The following is a 17,939-nucleotide window of genomic DNA, read 5'->3' on the forward strand; positions in this document are numbered from 1 at the left end:
GAGCCGCTGGAGCCTGGCCAAATGATCCGGATCACTAAAAACAGCTGAAATTCCCATCGCTGCTCGCCTCAGCGTCACTACCGTAATGGACGTAATAATCTAACTTCAGCCAAACAAAACAACTCTGTTATATGTTACTACTGATCAGAGCTGATTAGTATCTACTGCTTGGTACCAGAATAGCAAATATTATATCGATAAGAATAGAGATGGGTGATTAAATCAACTTTACGGAATGAAAATTTACGAGTAGGCACTCTTGAAACTCCTCCTCAACGTCCCATGATCCTTTGCGCCCTGAGAAGACGAGAAGAGCAGAACACGGCAGGCTAGCTGATGTTAGCATCCTAATAGCTTCGGTCAGTTTAGAATAAAATAATAAACTTTTAAAAGTCCTCACCATGAAAGATGTCAGCGGGTACCTCAAACAGCAGCAGAGCAGCAGCCCCACTCCAGAGATGGCGGCGGAATGGCACACTTTGGAGGAATATTATAACAAAAGGTAACGAAAACAGTAGAAGTTAGCTCTGTGCTGCTAACGCTAGGCTAGCTAACGGCTGCTAACTCATTCATTGGAAATGCACGCTGAGTCATGCACAGAGCTAGCATTAGCCGAGGCTAGGGTAACGATTGTGGCAAGTTCATCTTTAAAGAAATGAAAGGAGACCGTTTTGATATTTTAAATGCTCATAGCAATCACAGTAAAATCTAAATCTAAGAAGGATGAAAGGTAAAGAGAATAGTATAATTCAGAGCTGCTGTTAAAGTGTTGGAAGGTGACGAAGCATCAGAAAACTAGAAATAAAAACTTAAATCGATCTTAGTTTGCTGCCATGGTTAGAGACGTCCTAGAAACCTACTCATTGTTGTATTTATCTGATATTTGCTGGTAAATTCACAGACTGTTTAAAGATAGACACTGACCACTGAGTACTTCAGTTTAAAAACATGACCACCGTTTCAGTGTTCAGGAGTGTAGCTGCAGTCTTAATTCCTCTCCTACACACGTCTTTGAAAACAGGTGAACATTTCTTAAAGCGTTGGTCTGATGATTGTTAACAGAACCTCCTGAGGGTCACCGGTCAGTTTGGTCATGCTGATGCTGCTCATGAGTCTACTTTGACCTGACCGACTTCCAGAAATGCAGAGAAGCAATCACAGATGAGTCAATCACATTTGTAAGCCTCCAACAGGGCTGTCAAACTCAGTCCCAGAATCTGGATTTAGGTCTGACCTGAGGGCCGACCAGGGTCGACATTTCACCAAAAACTGTCAACCTCATTTTCACCAGTGATGAATTATGGGAAGTAAACAACAGCTTAGCTCTGATGATAAACACCATAAACATCAACATAAAAAAGTCAAAACGATCAGTTTAAAGGCTCAAAATCTGAAGTAAAAAGGCAAACTTACCAGTTCAAAAGCTAAAAACACAAAATAGAATAGAAAAAAATAATGTACACGGCAGAAATATGAGACTGAGTCAAAATCATGAACGTGAAAGATCAAAATATGAGACAAAATTCACAGCTGTGAATTTAGAAGGTGAAATATGAGAATATGAACTCAAAAGTTGTGAGTTTAGAAGGCCAAAATATGAGATACAATTCAAAATGATGAGTTTTAAAGGCCAAAATATGAGGTAAAATTAATATTTGTGAATTTAAGATTTAAAATATGAGATGAAATTAAAAATTGTGTGTTTGAAAAGCCAGAAATATTCATTTGAAAGGTCAAAATATGAAATAAAATGTGAAATCTTAAGTTTAGGTTGTAACTGTAAGATGCATAATTGAAAATTGGAAATGAAACACATTAATTTTATCTAATTGTTTTGACTCTTGACTCTAAATGTGATGACTTCAGGATATCTTTAAACATGAAGGTTTAGTTTACATTTTTATACTGGAGTCAGATCTGCAGAGCTCATACTGGGGGGCCAGTTAGAGTTAAAATGGGATAGGCTCTGGTGAGCCAGGTATAGGCTAATAGGTCGTTTCCACCGAGCGGTCTGGCTCAGTTCGGTGCGGTACAGCACACATTTTTTGCCGTTTCCATAGAGAAAGGGTCCCAAAATATCGACCCGTACCGTCCCACTTTTCGGCACCCTTCCGTAGGGGTGCCAATCTTACCTAACCGTACCAAAAAGGTGGAGCTACACACAACAACAGGGCTGCACTGATGTCACGTCAGCGTGCGACTCAGCTGCTCACCTCCGGGCTTCAAACAAGGATGTTTGTGCTGTGAGAAGTGGGCGAAAACGGAAGAAAAATGGACCAATATCTGCCTAAATGGGAAATATTTGGACTAGATGGAGTTTCTAACTGTTTCCTAGTCTATGGATATTGGTATCTGGCCACAAATCAAGTTTCCTGACATTTATCTGGATGATTTTTAAGAACACAAAGCAGAGCCTGAAGGCTCACATCAGCCTGATCCATCCGTGATGGATGAGAAACTAAATTAATGCAAAAGTTTAGTGATACGAAGCCTTTGAACAGTTCATTCTCATCTGTAACTAGTTATTAATCTACTTCTTACATTAGGTAACCTGTGAAAACATCGCTCTGTGGTTGTTGAACGGGCTCGTAAAACTTCAGGCTGCAGACTTTTAAAACCAGATCAGCGCACCCCGGATTTCTGACTTAATCTAGCTTGATTTTAACACCAGCTGAACTTTAACTTTATTTCTAATGCAGCGAATTCTCACAGTACAGCTCTAAACTTTCATATTTTGTCGTATAAACTGTTCTAGACTAGATATATTCACATATTAATGTAGCGTTAGGACTTAAACCGTCTCTGTACACGTATTCATCAGCTGAGGATCTGTACTGACAGCTGTTAACATCATTAAGATGTAGTTATTTTTTTAAAAAACACTTTCAGCTGAAATAAAGCTGTTAACTGCTTATTCCTGACTGATTTCTGTCACTCATCCTTTCTATAACTCTGCTGCTGGACCAGCAGACTCGTGCTGTCTGTGACTTTACATGCATGCTATTACAGCCCCGCCCACCCAAGTGAGAGCACGGGTGTCTGTGGAAACGCTAACTATTTTGGGGTTTAGCGTACCAAACCATACCAAACCGAACTGAATCAAACCGGACCCCCCTGATGGAAACACGGCTTAATTGTACCACAGGCCGAATTTGGCCCCCGGGCATTGAGTTTGACACCCCTGTTCTAAAAGAAGCTTTACAAACTATTTTCTTGTAAACCAAAAGCAAATGACATGTTTTTAAATTTATACCTGGCTGTGCAGATAAATTCTGCTCTTTAAAAAGTTCTTTTACTGGAGTTAAAGTCAAGTTTAGTCAGTAAATGGTAGTGAGGCACAGATCCTGATACCAATATTGGTGCTGACACCAAGCCTGAGTACTTAATCTCATAAAACATTACAGACACTGTACCTAGCCTCTAATTATGTGAGTTTGTAGTCTGTTGGAGCCATGTCTGCAGTTTGGTGACATTTGAACAGAAATGAGGATGTCAGAAGTAGAGGGAAATGAAAACTATGCACTGATATTTAGTCAGGATGGATGAAGAACATTGATGAAAACAAAACAAACATTTAAAATGATTTTCAGAAGAGTGGTTGTGTTTTTAAGTACTCATATTTGTACTCTGAATCAGTGAGTAGCCAGATGTAAGTACTCGTACATGGACTGGAAAAAGGCGTAATGTGCATCCCTATAAATCCGCCATCTATACCAGTAAGTTTGTGGAGTATGAGGCTGAAGTCTTTTCCTTCGTTCCTCCTCATTCCTTCAACTTTGAAGGGTCATATCTGCTCCTCAGAGCTTCCTGTCCAGCTCCCAGAAGATCAGGAGGAAGAGAATGTCGCCAGCTGTTAAATCCACAAAAAACAATATTTAGAATGACTTAACATTTGATCTGGTTTTACAGAAATATAAAAAGGGGTTAAAACTGGCAGGAATGTTGCAAAAATGTCCAGATAAAGTGGTGAAAAGGGGTAAAAGAGTGGCACACAGGGGCAATAATTAGCAGGAAAGCTGCATAAAGAGGTTAAAGAGTGGCAAAAAATGTGTCAAAAATGGCCGAATGAAGTAGTGAAAAGGGGTTAAAAAATGTCAAAAATGAGTTCATGCTGGTGCTAAATCATGACTGGGGAGGGCCCAGTCTCTGTAGGTGGGCCTGTCTCCTGGTGGACTGCTGCATTATAGATAATAGGGATAGATTAGGGGTGGGCGATATGGAAAAAAAATCATATCACGATTTTTTTATGGCCAGATGATGATCTCGATTTTTATCTCGATTTTTTTCATTAAATTTCTAAGACAAATTTGCAAGTTAGTGACCAGAAAAAACAACCTTTTCTCTGATTTTTCTCTTATTTCTTCTGGACCATCCTCTTAGCCAATGCGTTATACACTGCCTGGCCAAAAAAAAATTCACCTCCAAAAAAAAGGTCACACACTAATATTTGGTTGGACCGCCTTTAGCTTTGATTACAGCACGCATTCACTGTGGCGTTGTTTCGATAAGCTTCTGCAATGTCACAGGATTTATTTCCATCCAGTGTTGCATTAATTTTAATATTGATGATGGGAGTCTGACCACTGCGCAAAGCCTTCTCCAGCACATCCCAAAGATTCCCAATGGGGTTAAGGTCTGGACTCTGTGGTGGCCAGTCCATGTGTGAAAGTGATGTCTCATGCTCGCTGAACCACTCTCTCACAGTCTGAGCCCGATGAATCCTGGCATTGTCATCTTGGAATATGCCCGTGCCATTAGGGAAGAAAAAATCCATTGTTTAAGAAATGAGAAGTTACTCACTGCATCAGCTGGGGTTAAATAACTTGTTTCCAGCTGAAAGATAATCGCCCATGCAGTAATTATCCAATAGGAGGCTCGTACCTATTTGCTTAGTTAAATCCAGGTGGCGACTTTTTTTTGGCCAGTGTATGAGTGTGTGTGTGTGTGTGTGTGTAAATATATATATATGTGTTTTATCCCACAATATATTAAAGTTCCAAACATTTATTTTCCTGCATTCTGATCTATTCCGGCTTCTGGAATCAATTTCTAAATATTCTGCAGAATTATTATGTGTGTCTTTGTCTGTGTTTTAAAATCTACTACTGTTTATTAAGCACATTTTGATACTTTGTTTGCATTTTAAAGTATATGGTATTTAAAAAGAATTTCTGCAGCTGAAGCTTTAAACAAGTAGCCTGTTCATACAGTACGCAATTTAACATCACATTTACTTACATTTACTCCAGCTCTACTAGTAGAGCCGATCCTACGATAAAACAGATTAAGCAGATCGCCAACACATTCTATTTTCTCCACGATCTGAGATCGTCTTATTGCGCACCTCTAGGATAGATCTCACTGCTAATGCCTTAAAATTTCCTGCGTTTTGAAAGAAAATACTAATGCAATGATATGTTAATCAGACAGTTTTGTTAATTTGAAAGTCCAGCCCCCAGAGTCTTTGTCTAGACTAAATCTGGCCCTTCACACATGTACTTGCTTTAACACAGGTTCTAAGGATCACAGTTTTTGTCCTGAATCGTGTTTATATTGAGGCATTCAGATGGATTTTGGTAAAAATAAATGTGTAAATGTGGTATATCAGCAGAGATCCAATATCATGCCGTGCATCCTTTAGTGTTAGGTAACCAATGGATGGATGGATCCATGGTTAATCTCTTTAAGTTCCAGTTTATGTAGGAGTAGAAACACAAGAAAGTGCCAAGACTCTGGATCTAGGTGGTTTGTAACAGCAGGTGTTGGTGGGGTGTTATAAGATTTTGGATTCTTTTTTGTTTTTTCAGTGTCACAGGTCTAAATACAGCACAACTAGGGATGCAGCTATCAGATTTCTGCTTATATCTGATATGCTGATATTTCTAAACTTGTAACCAGTACCAGTAGATATACACACTCTTTGATTAAAACACCACCAAAAACAAATGTGTCCTGTCAAAGACAGGCTGAGCCAATCAGAGCTCATAGAGGAGCGGGGTTGTGACGGTCTGGTGGTAGTTTGAAGTGCGGGGCTTCCTTCAGTTGGTCTCTGTGAGAGTGTGGGGCCCCAGACCAACACCTGTACCTGATGGTATATTTAAGGCTGGTTTATGAATTACACTGTTGTCATGCTTTAACAGCATAATGCTTCTTTCTTTTCAGCGTTGAGAACATTAGGTGTCTGGGATTTTTGCTGGTGCAGAATCAAACAAGTTTGAATGGTTTAATTTTTACTGGGATCAGAATCTAAAGTTTGAATTCTGGAGGCCATGTTGGGGTGTTAAATGAAGCGTCTGTGTGTTTCTCTCTTCCACAGATTGTGGCATCAGCTGACCCTGAAGCTGACAGACTTTGTTAAAGATCCCTGCTTCAAAACCGGAGATGGACTCATACAGGTAACGCTGTGAGAGGCTGAAAAGCTGAAATTCAGGAAGGCGTTTGATAAAAGATCACTGTTTCCTGCTCACTGAATGTTTTAGCATATAAACCCACTTAGACACTTAAATCAAGATCTTAAACTCCATTTTAATGTGAACAGTTAAATCTGATATTTTTCTTTAAATGAACTGAACCATCAAGGTTTTGAACATCTGTGTTTGTCTTTCTCTTCCAGCTCTACGATAATTTCCTCAGTGACTTTGAACACCGGTGAGATAAATGTGGCTGCCATGTTAAACCTGAGAGTTCAGTGTTTTCTGTTTCTTTGTTGATCTGTTTCTGATAATAATCCTGTTTCATCTTCAGGATCAACCCCTTATCCCTGATGGAGATCATACTCTATGTGGCCCGACAGATGCAAGGTAAGACCAGCATCTTCAATGCCAGATATCAGGTTTCATATTTTTATGTCAACATGACTGTTTGTGTGTGCAGATCCTAAAGATGCCATCACTTTTCTGGAGAAGACAAAGGAAAAGGTAAATGGAAAGATAAAAAGTTAAACTTTTAAAACTTTATTGTTCCACAGAGAGAGAAATTTGTCTCGGGCACTTCACCCATGCTCCACCCAAAGACAACAGTAAGTCTGAATAAATACTGAATGCTGCAGTCCTGAACCCTACGCCAAGGCCAACACACACTCGCTCTGCATGCAAGTACATGTAGAAACAACACAGACCACAAGCTCTGTGATTGGCCGACTGGGCATCACTGGGTGAGACAAGCATCTGCAGATGGAGATACAACTAGTTGGATCTACACACACAACTATAGATATCAGACGGTCATTTCCTCATCCATGTCTGTCTCCAAAACCCCCCTCCTCTGTCTCAGTTTGTAACAAGCCACACGCCGGTCTGTCATTCAACCTCCCTTCTCCTAATTGGTGGACGGAGTCCGCTCCCGCAAACAGGGATGCACAAGAATGACGTCACGCTCATCATGAGAGAAGCGCCTGTGTGTCTGTGTGGAAGCCGGTCGCATATAACCGCACCTCGTGGTAAAATTCAAAAAGTCGGGGTAGTTTAGGCCCTCGTTTAACAAGAATTCGCCTCTGGAAAAACCACCAATTCAACTCAAATCTGCTCAACTACTCAACTCAAGTCTACTCAACATCAGGAAAAGAGACGGGAGGAGACTGACACAGACGCTGCCAATGCAGCTGACTGACTGACAGCTGACAATGAATTAGATAAAGAGGCTGCTACTTTCTGTGAGTATCGATAGGTTTTTGTTTGCATGGCATGCATGAATTTTCTTTGAACTGAACTGGATTTTCTTGTGTTGAAACTTAACTGAATGATGTTTTATTGCTGAACTGAACTGAGTTTTGCGTTTGGGACTGAACTGAATTAAAGAGGGGTGAGGGGATATAAAGAACTGAAATCAATGGACTGGAAAAAAATCAGAGCCTGTAAAGGTATTTTTGAGTTATTGTTTGGGGGGGGACTTTGTTAAGGGACTTTGTTTCATTATTATTGTTTTTTTGTGTGTGTGTGTGTGTTTTTTTTTCTTCCAATTTAATACAAACTTTATTCTTTAACTGAGAAAGTTGGTACAGGTTTCCATTTCTTAAAAATTTTGGGTTGTTGAGTTTTATACTTTTACATCCTTTGTGTTGGTGATTTCCTACCCTCACCTTTGGTCACAAGCTGTGGTTAGTGACTGAAAGAACGAGATCGCGGATACAGGCAGCTGAAATGAGTTTCCTCCGCAGGGTGTCTGGGCTCTCCCTTAGAGATAGGGAGAGAAGCTCGGTCATCCGGGAGAGACTCGGAGTAGAGCCTCTGCTCCTCCGCGTTGAGAGGAGCCAGATGAGGTGGCTCGGGCATCTGGTCCGGATGCCTCCTGGACGCCTCCCTGGTGAGGTGTTCTTGGCAGGTCCCACTGGGAGGAGGCCTCGGGGAAGACCCAGGACATGCTGGAGAGACTATGTCGCTCGGCTGGCCTGGGAACACCTTGGGATCCCCGGGAAGAGCTGGATGAAGTGGCTGGGGAGAGGGAAGTCTGGGCGTCCCTGCTTAGGCTGCTGCCCCCGCGACCTGGTCTCGGATAAGTGGAGGAAGATGGATGGATGGATGGATGGATGGTGTTGGTGATTAATATCAAGTGGTCAGCCAGGTTTACCCCTGGCTGGCGCCCCAGAAATGAAAACAAAAGGAAATTCAAACCACTAAAAACTGTCACAAGCTGATTCAGCGTTGTACTTTCCATCTCCTCTGGTGTCTCCTCTCTTTTCTCCATCACAGTAACAGCAGTATAATCAGCTGATGATCGGTCTTTATCAGCTTCCAACCCCAACAGACTACGCATGCTTTCATAAGCCATGGTTTCCACAAATAAGCAAGAAATATGGCGACAGGAGCGGGAACGGTCATGCTGGTCATGCTGGTCATGCTGGTCACGCTGCCGAGTTCAGATGGCTTCAGACTCAAACTTCTGGAGTGTTTGCTGGCAGTGTTAATTTAGTCGACTAAAACTATGACCAAAAATGTTTGTCAACCTTTATTACATGACAAAAACTAGACTGAAGTAACAAAAATAGATCTGTGATGACTAAAACTGACAAAAACTAAGTTTAGTTTTCATCAAGATGACTAAAGCTAGACTAAAATTAAAAATAGCTGCCAAAGTTAACTCTTTAGCTGGTTTGGTTTCAGGGTAACATCATGAGAGGAGGATTTGTTGTTCTTGGTTCTCAATGCTAACATTTTATTAATCAGATGATGGAACCTTCTGGACCGCCCTCTCACTTTAACATGTCTGTGTCTGTTCAGGTGAAGAGCAGCGAAGAAGCCGTCATTCTCTGTAAAACCGCCATCGGCAGCCTCAAGCTGGAGATCAACGACCTTCCTGCCACAAAGGTAAAACACCTTAAACACGTGTCTGTTCTCTGGCTGCTGAGGCAGATCAGACCTCACACCGTCTGCATGTTTAATGGATCTAACACGTTTGTCTTCTGGAGCTCCTGCTGTCGTTCACACATGTGGTGTCGATGGCACATCAGCTGTTAAACCAATCAGCAGACGCTCCAGTGACTTTCTGATTCTGTTTTACTGGAATAACTGCTGAAGGCCCACAGCCTCTCTGAAAGAACCCTCACAGTCAGACTCCTGTGCTTCATCTCCCAGTCAAAGTCTCTCCTCATCATCTGAAAACTTTAACAACTGTTCTGGCTCCTCCTGCTGTTTCTTATGTTTGTCAGTTATCCTGAACATGTTTGCAGGAGTTAAAAATGTGATTTTACCTTTTTAAACCCGACGGGTCCCTTTGTATAAAATGATATACGGTATAACCTCAGATACGATTCCTCGAACACGCCATTACAAAAGCTGGAGGAAAATGATCTGCCTCGAGGCTTCAATCCGTCTGCACCCACACACACCCAAGGTTAAAGCATGGACGTCGCGCTGTGAGACATGGCGTTCTGTGTTTGCACGGGCCGTTAGTGTGACTGACTCTGACTGAAACTCATGGAAGGTGATGCCGCGGTGTTGTCTGGCTGGGGCATTATGGCGATTACAGAGTTGAACTGATGTAACGGTGTTTTAATGAAAGGTAAACAAAGATTTAAAAAAAACAGCAGGGACTGTACTCCGTTCATTTCTGAGTTTACGTGCTGCCTCCAGGACTTGTCGATGAGTCAGCGGTCAGTTTGTGTCTGCAGACTGACCGACAGGAACCGGTGGGCTCACGTTTAAGTCCTGGTTTGCTACTCTCTGTCGTCTCTCTGCTTCCACGCGTGCATGTCAGGTGAAACTGTAAACGACTATTTAGAATTCAGCGCTGTCACATCTTGGTCTCAGCGTGTTTTAAAGAGGCTCCGGCATCCCGGGGCTTTAAAGAAGACTACGTACTGATGATACACCAACCCAGTCAAACAGAAGCACCTTACTGACACCGTCAGAGGTCATAGGTCAATAGATCACAGGAGCAGCTTTACACCTTAAAATGTGGCCTCCAGGTCAGGAGACGGTGTTTCTAATCATGTGTTAGAGTGGATTAACTCACAAACAGTAGTATGGTTAAAAAGATGAAACGTGAACAGATCATAAATCTGTGATGTTAAAGCAGCTTTCACTGGATCATTACACCGCTGTGTGAACGATGAAGCTTTATTTCGGCTCACATGTCAGAGTCTACACTCACACTATCAAATGTTCCAATGATTTTTAGGAAATAAGTGCCCTTTTTCTAAAAATTAAAGATAACTTGATGAAGGACTGGAGCATAGAAATAAACTGCAACATGAGAAATAAAGTGTCAGCACTCTCGACCGGGCGTGCGTCTTTCAAACTCTAAAAACTCGAAAACTTTGAATAGAAACACACCCACAAATGCTGCTGGGATTGAAGTTACTCATGTCTGCCACCTCCTGGTGTAAAGTGGTAACAGCGCAGACCTCCACCATTAGCCCTATCTCCCAATAGTACAGAATCCTTAAAAAAAAATCCTGGTTCCAGACGGTGATCCAGATCAGTCCCAAAATCTAATCAGTTCTTCCTTATGACATTTCTGAGATTTCCTGAAAATTTCATCAAAATCTGTCCATGACTTTTTAAATTATGTTGCTAACAAACAAACAAACCCACCCGATCACATGACCTCCTTGGCGGAGGTAATGAGGGGTGGGTCCTGAAGCCACCCTGGTTCTGGTAGGTACCAGTTAATACTGAACACAGTCTTTGATGAACGCTGACTCTTGAACGGTTTCTCTTGGCTTTGGACTTTGTGGGTTTTTGCTGGGTTTGTTACGGTCAGATTTTTGATCCGTCCTCCTCTTTGGACAGAACTAAAGTATCCATAACCCACTGGTTCAGTTTACTCACAGACCACTCAAATCTGAAAAAACTAACAGCCTCCATGAAAACCATGATCCGAACATGTGAGAAAACATGGTCCCCCTTTTTGCATCACCTCCAAGAATGATTCCTCTGTGTTCCTGTAACTGTTATAAATGTGTGTAATAACACCTGAATTTATGAACTGTGTGTTGATATATAGAAATTCTCTGTTGTATTTATTTATATATTTGCTTTTCCCCCTTCAGTCCTTTTGGTACTGGTTGATTATTATTTTTATTCCTGTTTCTTTTGTCTGATCATTACCAGTCATTTTTGTGTCCTACTTTTCTTCATACCAAGCCACATGTTTCTAATTGTGCAGCGTGTATTTTAAGCTTTAAACTATTTGCATGATCCTGCCTGTTTTAATCGTCCTGGCAACAGACGACCAGTTGACTGTCGGATGATCGCTGGTTGCCGATCTGAGGGTTGTTCATCTTTGAACCAGAGTCTGCCAGGGTGAACAGAGGAAGCACTGCCACCTTAAAAACTCTGCAGACATTCGATACTTTAAACGGCCTCTGTTTTTGTACATTTGAATTTTCCTGCAAGTTTCAAACAAATGAAAACACCATATTGCCCATTCTTAGGTGTCTAGAACTGATGCAATTAGAATCACTTCAGTTTATCATTCTGGTACTTGGACTAATCCCAGAGACTGAACCTTCTCCTAAAACCAGATTCTGATATTTCTATGTAGTCAAACTTATCCTGGAAAAGAAAAACAAGGCTCTTCCTGAAACTGGAAATAAAGAGAAAAGCCAACAGTTGAGAGTTTTTAAACACTGATGTCTGTGGAACATTTCTACATGATCTCTTTTCCTCTTTTGTCTCCTTTTTTTATTAGAAAATCATTGAAGAAGTGGAGGAAATGTTGAATAATCTTCCTGGTGTCACGTCGGTGCACGGACGCTTCTATGACCTCTCCAGTAAATACTACCGCATCATTGGAAACCACGCCTCCTACTACAAAGATGCTCTGCGTTACCTGGGCTGTGTGGACATCAAGGACCTTCCAGGTGAGCAGAGGCATGATGGAAAACCAACCTCTGATTGAGTCAGGTGTAACGTGAAGTAGGGCGGGGCTAAAGGTGGCGTCTGCATATTTTAGTGGATGGTGAGGGAGAGAGGTCAAATATGTTGTCTCCATGTTGTTGCTGTGTTACCCGGCCCCATCATGAAATGTTTTTTCCTCCTCAGAGACGGAGAAACAGGAGAGGGCGTTCACGCTGGGCCTGGCTGGACTCTTAGGAGAAGGCGTTTATAACTTTGGAGAGCTGGTGGGTTTTTGGCGGGCTCTCTGCTCTTCCTCACGTCTGTCAGGCCGTCCTCATCGACTCTCTCTGTGTCTGTTTGCAGCTCATGCATCCTGTGCTGGAGTCTCTGAGGAACACAGACAAACAGTGGCTCATCGACACGTTATACGCCTTCAACGGAGGAAACGTGGAGAAGTTTCAGGGCTTCAAATCTGCCTGGGGCCAACAGGTGACTAACAACACCTGATTCACCTTCATCACAGTGATAGTAAACCCTCCAGGCTCACAGAAAAACAATTACATACATGTATGAACTTTTATACCTCCTGTTTGAGGCGGAGTTAAAGGTGTAGTGGTGGACAGCCCTAGGAGTTCCTGATCCATCATCAGCCGACCTCAGCAGCATTCATGTAGACCAGAGGTCATCGGCTACGTTTGTGTGAGGACCAGCTTTTTTGGGGTTTGGGATCAGGACAAATCAACACAAAGAAGAATTAATATTTTAGGCTTAAATTGTATTTCTATTTATACTCTTACTCAAAACTTATGTGTTTTTTATGGCCTTTAACAGGGAGCTCGGAGCCCATCAGCTTTCTGCAGCCACAAGGAGGCGTTTGACATATTTAGGCTCCATAATGGGGCTGTAGCGCCATCTCACTTGACTCGTGCTCATTTTTAATCGACGGGGGAAGGCAAAGAGAGGGCCGTGTTTACCTCCAGCCTCTATGAACTATTCAGAGCACAGCACAGTTTTTCTGAGATAAGCTGCTCGTATTTCTGGTCGAATATTCTCTAATGGCTGATAGGCCTGGGTTCAAAAGACCCATGGATGATGATGATCTGTGATGTAAACAATCAACAATATTTTGAATTTAAGGCCCTACAATGTCTAAAATTCTCTTAAGATCTCGTAAAATGTCTTTTTTTCTGGTAAAATTAGTGGAAAGGTTAAAAAACGGAATTCCAAAAAACATTAAAATGGAAAAAAACGAATTTGGCAAAAAAATAAAACAGATTTCATAGGGCCCTACATCTACTTTGCTAGTCATTCTGGGCTTCCACCTCCATGTCTTTTTGCCAGTATGGATGTGAAATGGGTCTTAAATTGTATTTATGATGGTCTTGAAAAGTCTTAAAAAGTCTTAAATTTGACTTGTTGAAATCTGCAGAGACCCTGAAACAAGATGATAACACTTGAGATTTCTACTACGACGGATCTTTTTCAAAGGACCAGCATGAACTTGTGATATCAGACTGAGATCAAGATTTTCAAATCTCACTGCCTATTTGCAAGGCATTCTGGGAGATTTCCCTTGGAGTGTGCCTTTGTAGATTAAAGATTTTACCAGTGCACATAAAAAGACGTACGTTTAAATAAAAGCCTCTCCCTGAGAGTCCAGGATCATTCAGCATTCATGTTGGACTGATCACGTCAGGAACCTCTGAGCGTTAGCCTCTATGGACGCCTGCTCAGTAAACAGGGATGTGTTTTCTCTGCTTGTTGCAGCCTGACTTGGCAGCTCATGAAGCCAAACTGATGCAGAAGATCCAGCTGCTCTGTGTGATGGAGGTAAGAGCAATGATTCCCCTTTTTCCTTCATTCTCTGAAGAACCTGCCCAGGAAGTTATGATTACAGCTGTTAATACCAAATCAACACGACTGCGAGAATCTGCAGCCTTTCTCTGACCACCACCACATGTCCATGTTTGTCATTAGGGCTGGAAATCAGAGTCTCATAGTCGGGTTCCATTACCATTCCTGGGGTCACGATTCAACTCAGGATCGATTTTTGATTTGACCTGATGCCCAGTTTTCATTTCCTGTGTTTTACAGCAGGTGCTACACCAGCGACAGTCTGCTGTAAATAATTATTCAACATTAAAACGTGTTGAAGATGAGGCAGTTTTCATCTTCACGTTACAACAGTGACGATCCACAGAGGAAGATATCGGAGCAGATAAACGGAGCTCAGACCGTCTGCTGTGGAAATGTTTTTTATTTATTTAGTTCCCTGTCATAGATCAGTGTCTGTGTTTCCATCTCTCTCATCCATCTGTGAACCATCAGATCAAATCTAAAGTCTGTTTTAAAACATTCAGGTTTTAAATTTGTTGCTCCAGCTTTCTTGCACCTTGGGGATGAAGTCACTCTGAAGCAGTGATTCTCAGCGTGTGGCTCTTTTATGTCTTCATCTGAAATATTATTCCCCCAGAAAACCTTAAAAAGGGAAACTTTGACCTCTGAAATTATCCATACAAGTCACATTAATCAGTTTGAATCCCACATTAAAACAGCTGGCTTTAATTTTCAACTTTTATTTTCTTTGTTGCCCTTATTTGCAATTTTGTGCCACTTTTAATCCATTTTTACTGCTTTAATCCCACTTTTACCATTTCTTTTTGCCTGTTTTTAACTACCTCTATCCAATTTTTGCCTCCAGTTTTTTGCATCTTTTACCCTGCTTTTTGCTATTTGCAATTTTTTTCCTTTTTTACCACTTTTGTGGTGTTTTGCCATTAAATGTGACTGTTTCAACATTCTTGTCACTCTTTGCTGCTTTTTGACCATTTTTTCCCACATTTCTGCCCATTTTAGTCACTTTACACAAAATTTTTTGCCATGTTTTTGCGGTTTTTGGCCATTTTTTGCCGCCTGTAACTCATATTTGGTAACTTTTTCTCCCTGTTTTTCCACTTTTTACATACTTTTTGCCATTTTATGCCTACTTTGCCACTTTTTTGCCGCTGGTTGACCATTATTTTCCACCTTTGACTTATTATTACCTCCACCAAGGAGGTTATGTGATCGGCAGGTTTAGTTTGTTTGTTTGTTAGCAACATAACTGAAAAAGTCATGGACGGATTTTGATGAAATTTTCAGGAAATGTCAGAAATGGCATAAGGAAGAACTGATTAGATTTTGGGAGTGATCCAGATCACCGTCTGGATCCTGCAGTTTTTTTAAAGCAGTGGTTTTCAAGGTGTGAGGCGGGCCTCCCCTGGGGGGAACTTCAGGGGAGGCGCAGAGCCATAAACCAGAAAAAAGAAGTGATTTGCTTTGCTAACTTCTGCTGCATGGAGCAAAATGGATAAACTTATAGTGACTTTAAGGCAGTGATACTCAACATGTGATTATTAGTAGCTCTATGATGTCTTCATTTGAAATATTATTTCCCCAGAAAACCTTAAAAAAGGGAAACTTTTTTGCCCCTTATACCATTTTGTGACACTTTTCATCCATTCAAGCTACCTTTGGTCATTAAATACCATGTTTTTCCCCTACTTTTTGCCCATTTTTGCCACTTTTTTCCAATTTTTGCCCTTTTTCACCTTTTTATGCCATTTTTCATCCATTTAAGCATCCTTTTGTCATTAAATACCACTTTTCCCTACTTTTTGCCCATTTTTGCCACTCTTGACTGCTTTTATTAACTCATTTTTTTGCCTTATTTTTGCCACCTTTGGACCATTTTTTGGTCACTTCTCACCCATCTTTTTTTCACTTTTTATCCCCATTTTTGCCCATTTTCACCCATTTTTTGCTGCTTTTTGACCATTTTTGCCATCTTTAACTCATTTTTATTGCTACTTTCAGCTGTTTTGCCACTCTCCACCTCTTAGATGGTGGCTCTTGCAGAGATTTGGCTCTTTGGTTGAGTAACGCTGCTTTAAGGATTATCAGAGCAGAATAATCAGGTAGTATTGGGGATGAATTCATTACTGAAACCAAATAACTGATTACCTGGTAAAGACGGATGTTTAAGAACATTTGCAGGCCAAAATATCAAAGATATAAAAATGTTAAAAATATTTAAAATTAGACATAAATGTTTGAAAATACAGTTACGTTCTTAAAAAAAACCTGAATCTTTATGTGGGTGGGGGTCCACCGAATGAATAATTTCTCATAGAGGAGGCTCACTGTCACACACTTTGAAAACCCCTGGTTTAAAGGATTCTTTGTGATTGGGCGATAGGGCTAATGGTGGAGGTCTGCGTTCTCCGAGTGCTTTTCTAGTTGCCACTTAAATCAGTTTTTACCACTTTTCACTGCTCAGATTGTGACTCTTAGCAGTTTGGCTCTTTGGTTGAGCAGGGTTTAGTAACGCTGCTCTAAAAGGTTAAAAAAATGAAGACAATAAAAGCATTAAAAATGTCTCCTCCTCTTTTTCTAGATGACTTTCACTCGCCCTGCAAACCACCGACAGCTCACCTTCACAGAGATCGCTCAGAGCGCCAAAATCCCCGTTAACGAGGTGGGTGTCTTAGATGTGGAGTGATTAACACTCCGAGTTTCTGCACATTAACGGCTGTGAGCAGAGCTGACGTCTGTGTGCTGCAGGTGGAGCTGCTGGTGATGAAGGCTCTGTCCGTGGGGCTGATCAAAGGCAACATCGACGAGGTGGACCAGAAGGTGCAGATGACCTGGGTGCAGCCCCGAGTGCTCGACCTGCAGCAGGTCAGCCACCGCCGTGGTTTTAATCTTGTCGTGTTTTCACAGGGAGGCTTTCTTTATAAGAAGGTGCAGAGGAGAAGTGTTCTACCTGTCCTGAAGCTCACCTGCTTTGTGTTTCAGATTAAAGGGATGAAGGAGCGTCTGGACTTCTGGTGCGGAGACGTTAAAAACATGGCCATGTTGGTGGAGCAGCAGGCTCACGACATCCTCACATAAACCACCCGCCTCTGTTTTCTATTGTTTTCTACACGTTCATTCTTTTTCCAACATGTTCATCACAAACAATCGACTGTCGTTATTAAACTCTGACATGAGCTCTGACTCTGTTCAACAAGAATTAAAGTGTTAATGATGTTTGAAGTCTGGAAGTGGATGATTCCATGTAAACTGTTATTTAATGGACTTAAATTCAAGTTTATATCTTATTTTGATTTATTTTTACAAAACTTTTTCCTCACTAATACATCTCAGATAAATACATGATGGTCTGTACACCTTTGAAACTTTAAAAGGCCTCTAAAAATGTTTTATTTTGGCTTAGAAAAGAAAAACTGAAATTTTCAAGTCATACCTTTAGAAGACTGAAGTTGGAAATTCATGAGAGTAAAGTTGAAAAATTAAGAAAATTAAATCCTCAGTTTTTCAGGATTAAAATCTTAAATTACCAACAAAGTCTTCAATCACAAGATTTTATTAAGTTTCTAAAAGCAGAAGACAAAATGTACGAGATGAGCAGTAGACGGACGAGAGTCAGGTTAAAAAAGCTGTTTGTGATTAGCTTGTTTTATTTAGAAAAACAATGCTATAGAATAAGCCAGCTTCCTGTGCTATGTGCACATATCGATCATTTTATTAGGTACACCTCTATAACTGCTTATCCTTTCAGCTGATAGCATGGCAGGTATGAGTAGTAGAGCCATTCTTAGAGAGGATCTGCTGATCTTC

At 41.1% G+C, this 17,939-nt stretch overlaps 1 protein-coding gene across 1 annotated transcript; it reads left to right on the plus strand.

The window, feature by feature from the left end:
* The first annotated feature begins 200 nt into the window (after positions 1-200).
* On the plus strand, positions 201-17,348 carry psmd13 (proteasome 26S subunit, non-ATPase 13). The gene is made up of 13 exons (XM_041792385.1): positions 201-502; positions 6,317-6,395; positions 6,614-6,648; positions 6,745-6,800; positions 6,874-6,917; positions 9,216-9,302; positions 12,130-12,301; positions 12,483-12,562; positions 12,642-12,767; positions 14,046-14,108; positions 16,714-16,794; positions 16,881-16,997; positions 17,115-17,348. Exons 1-13 carry the CDS (start codon positions 402-404, stop codon positions 17,208-17,210), a joined length of 1,137 nt encoding a protein of 378 aa, XP_041648319.1. The 5' UTR covers positions 201-401; the 3' UTR covers positions 17,211-17,348.
* The last annotated feature ends 591 nt before the right edge of the window (positions 17,349-17,939 follow it).

Source organism: Cheilinus undulatus, linkage group 1, assembly GCF_018320785.1.
Source record: "Cheilinus undulatus linkage group 1, ASM1832078v1, whole genome shotgun sequence".
Classification (NCBI taxonomy): domain Eukaryota; kingdom Metazoa; phylum Chordata; class Actinopteri; order Labriformes; family Labridae; genus Cheilinus; species Cheilinus undulatus.

Bases quoted from the DNA above. Each gene is read 5' to 3' on its own strand.
- psmd13 (XM_041792385.1), top strand. From the start codon at position 402: ATGAAAGATGTCAGCGGGTACCTCAAACAGCAGCAGAGCAGCAGCCCC. The intron at 6,649-6,744 runs GTGAGATAAATG...TTTCATCTTCAG, and splicing joins CTCAGTGACTTTGAACACCG to GATCAACCCCTTATCCCTGA. The intron at 6,801-6,873 runs GTAAGACCAGCA...TTGTGTGTGCAG, and splicing joins TGTGGCCCGACAGATGCAAG to ATCCTAAAGATGCCATCACT.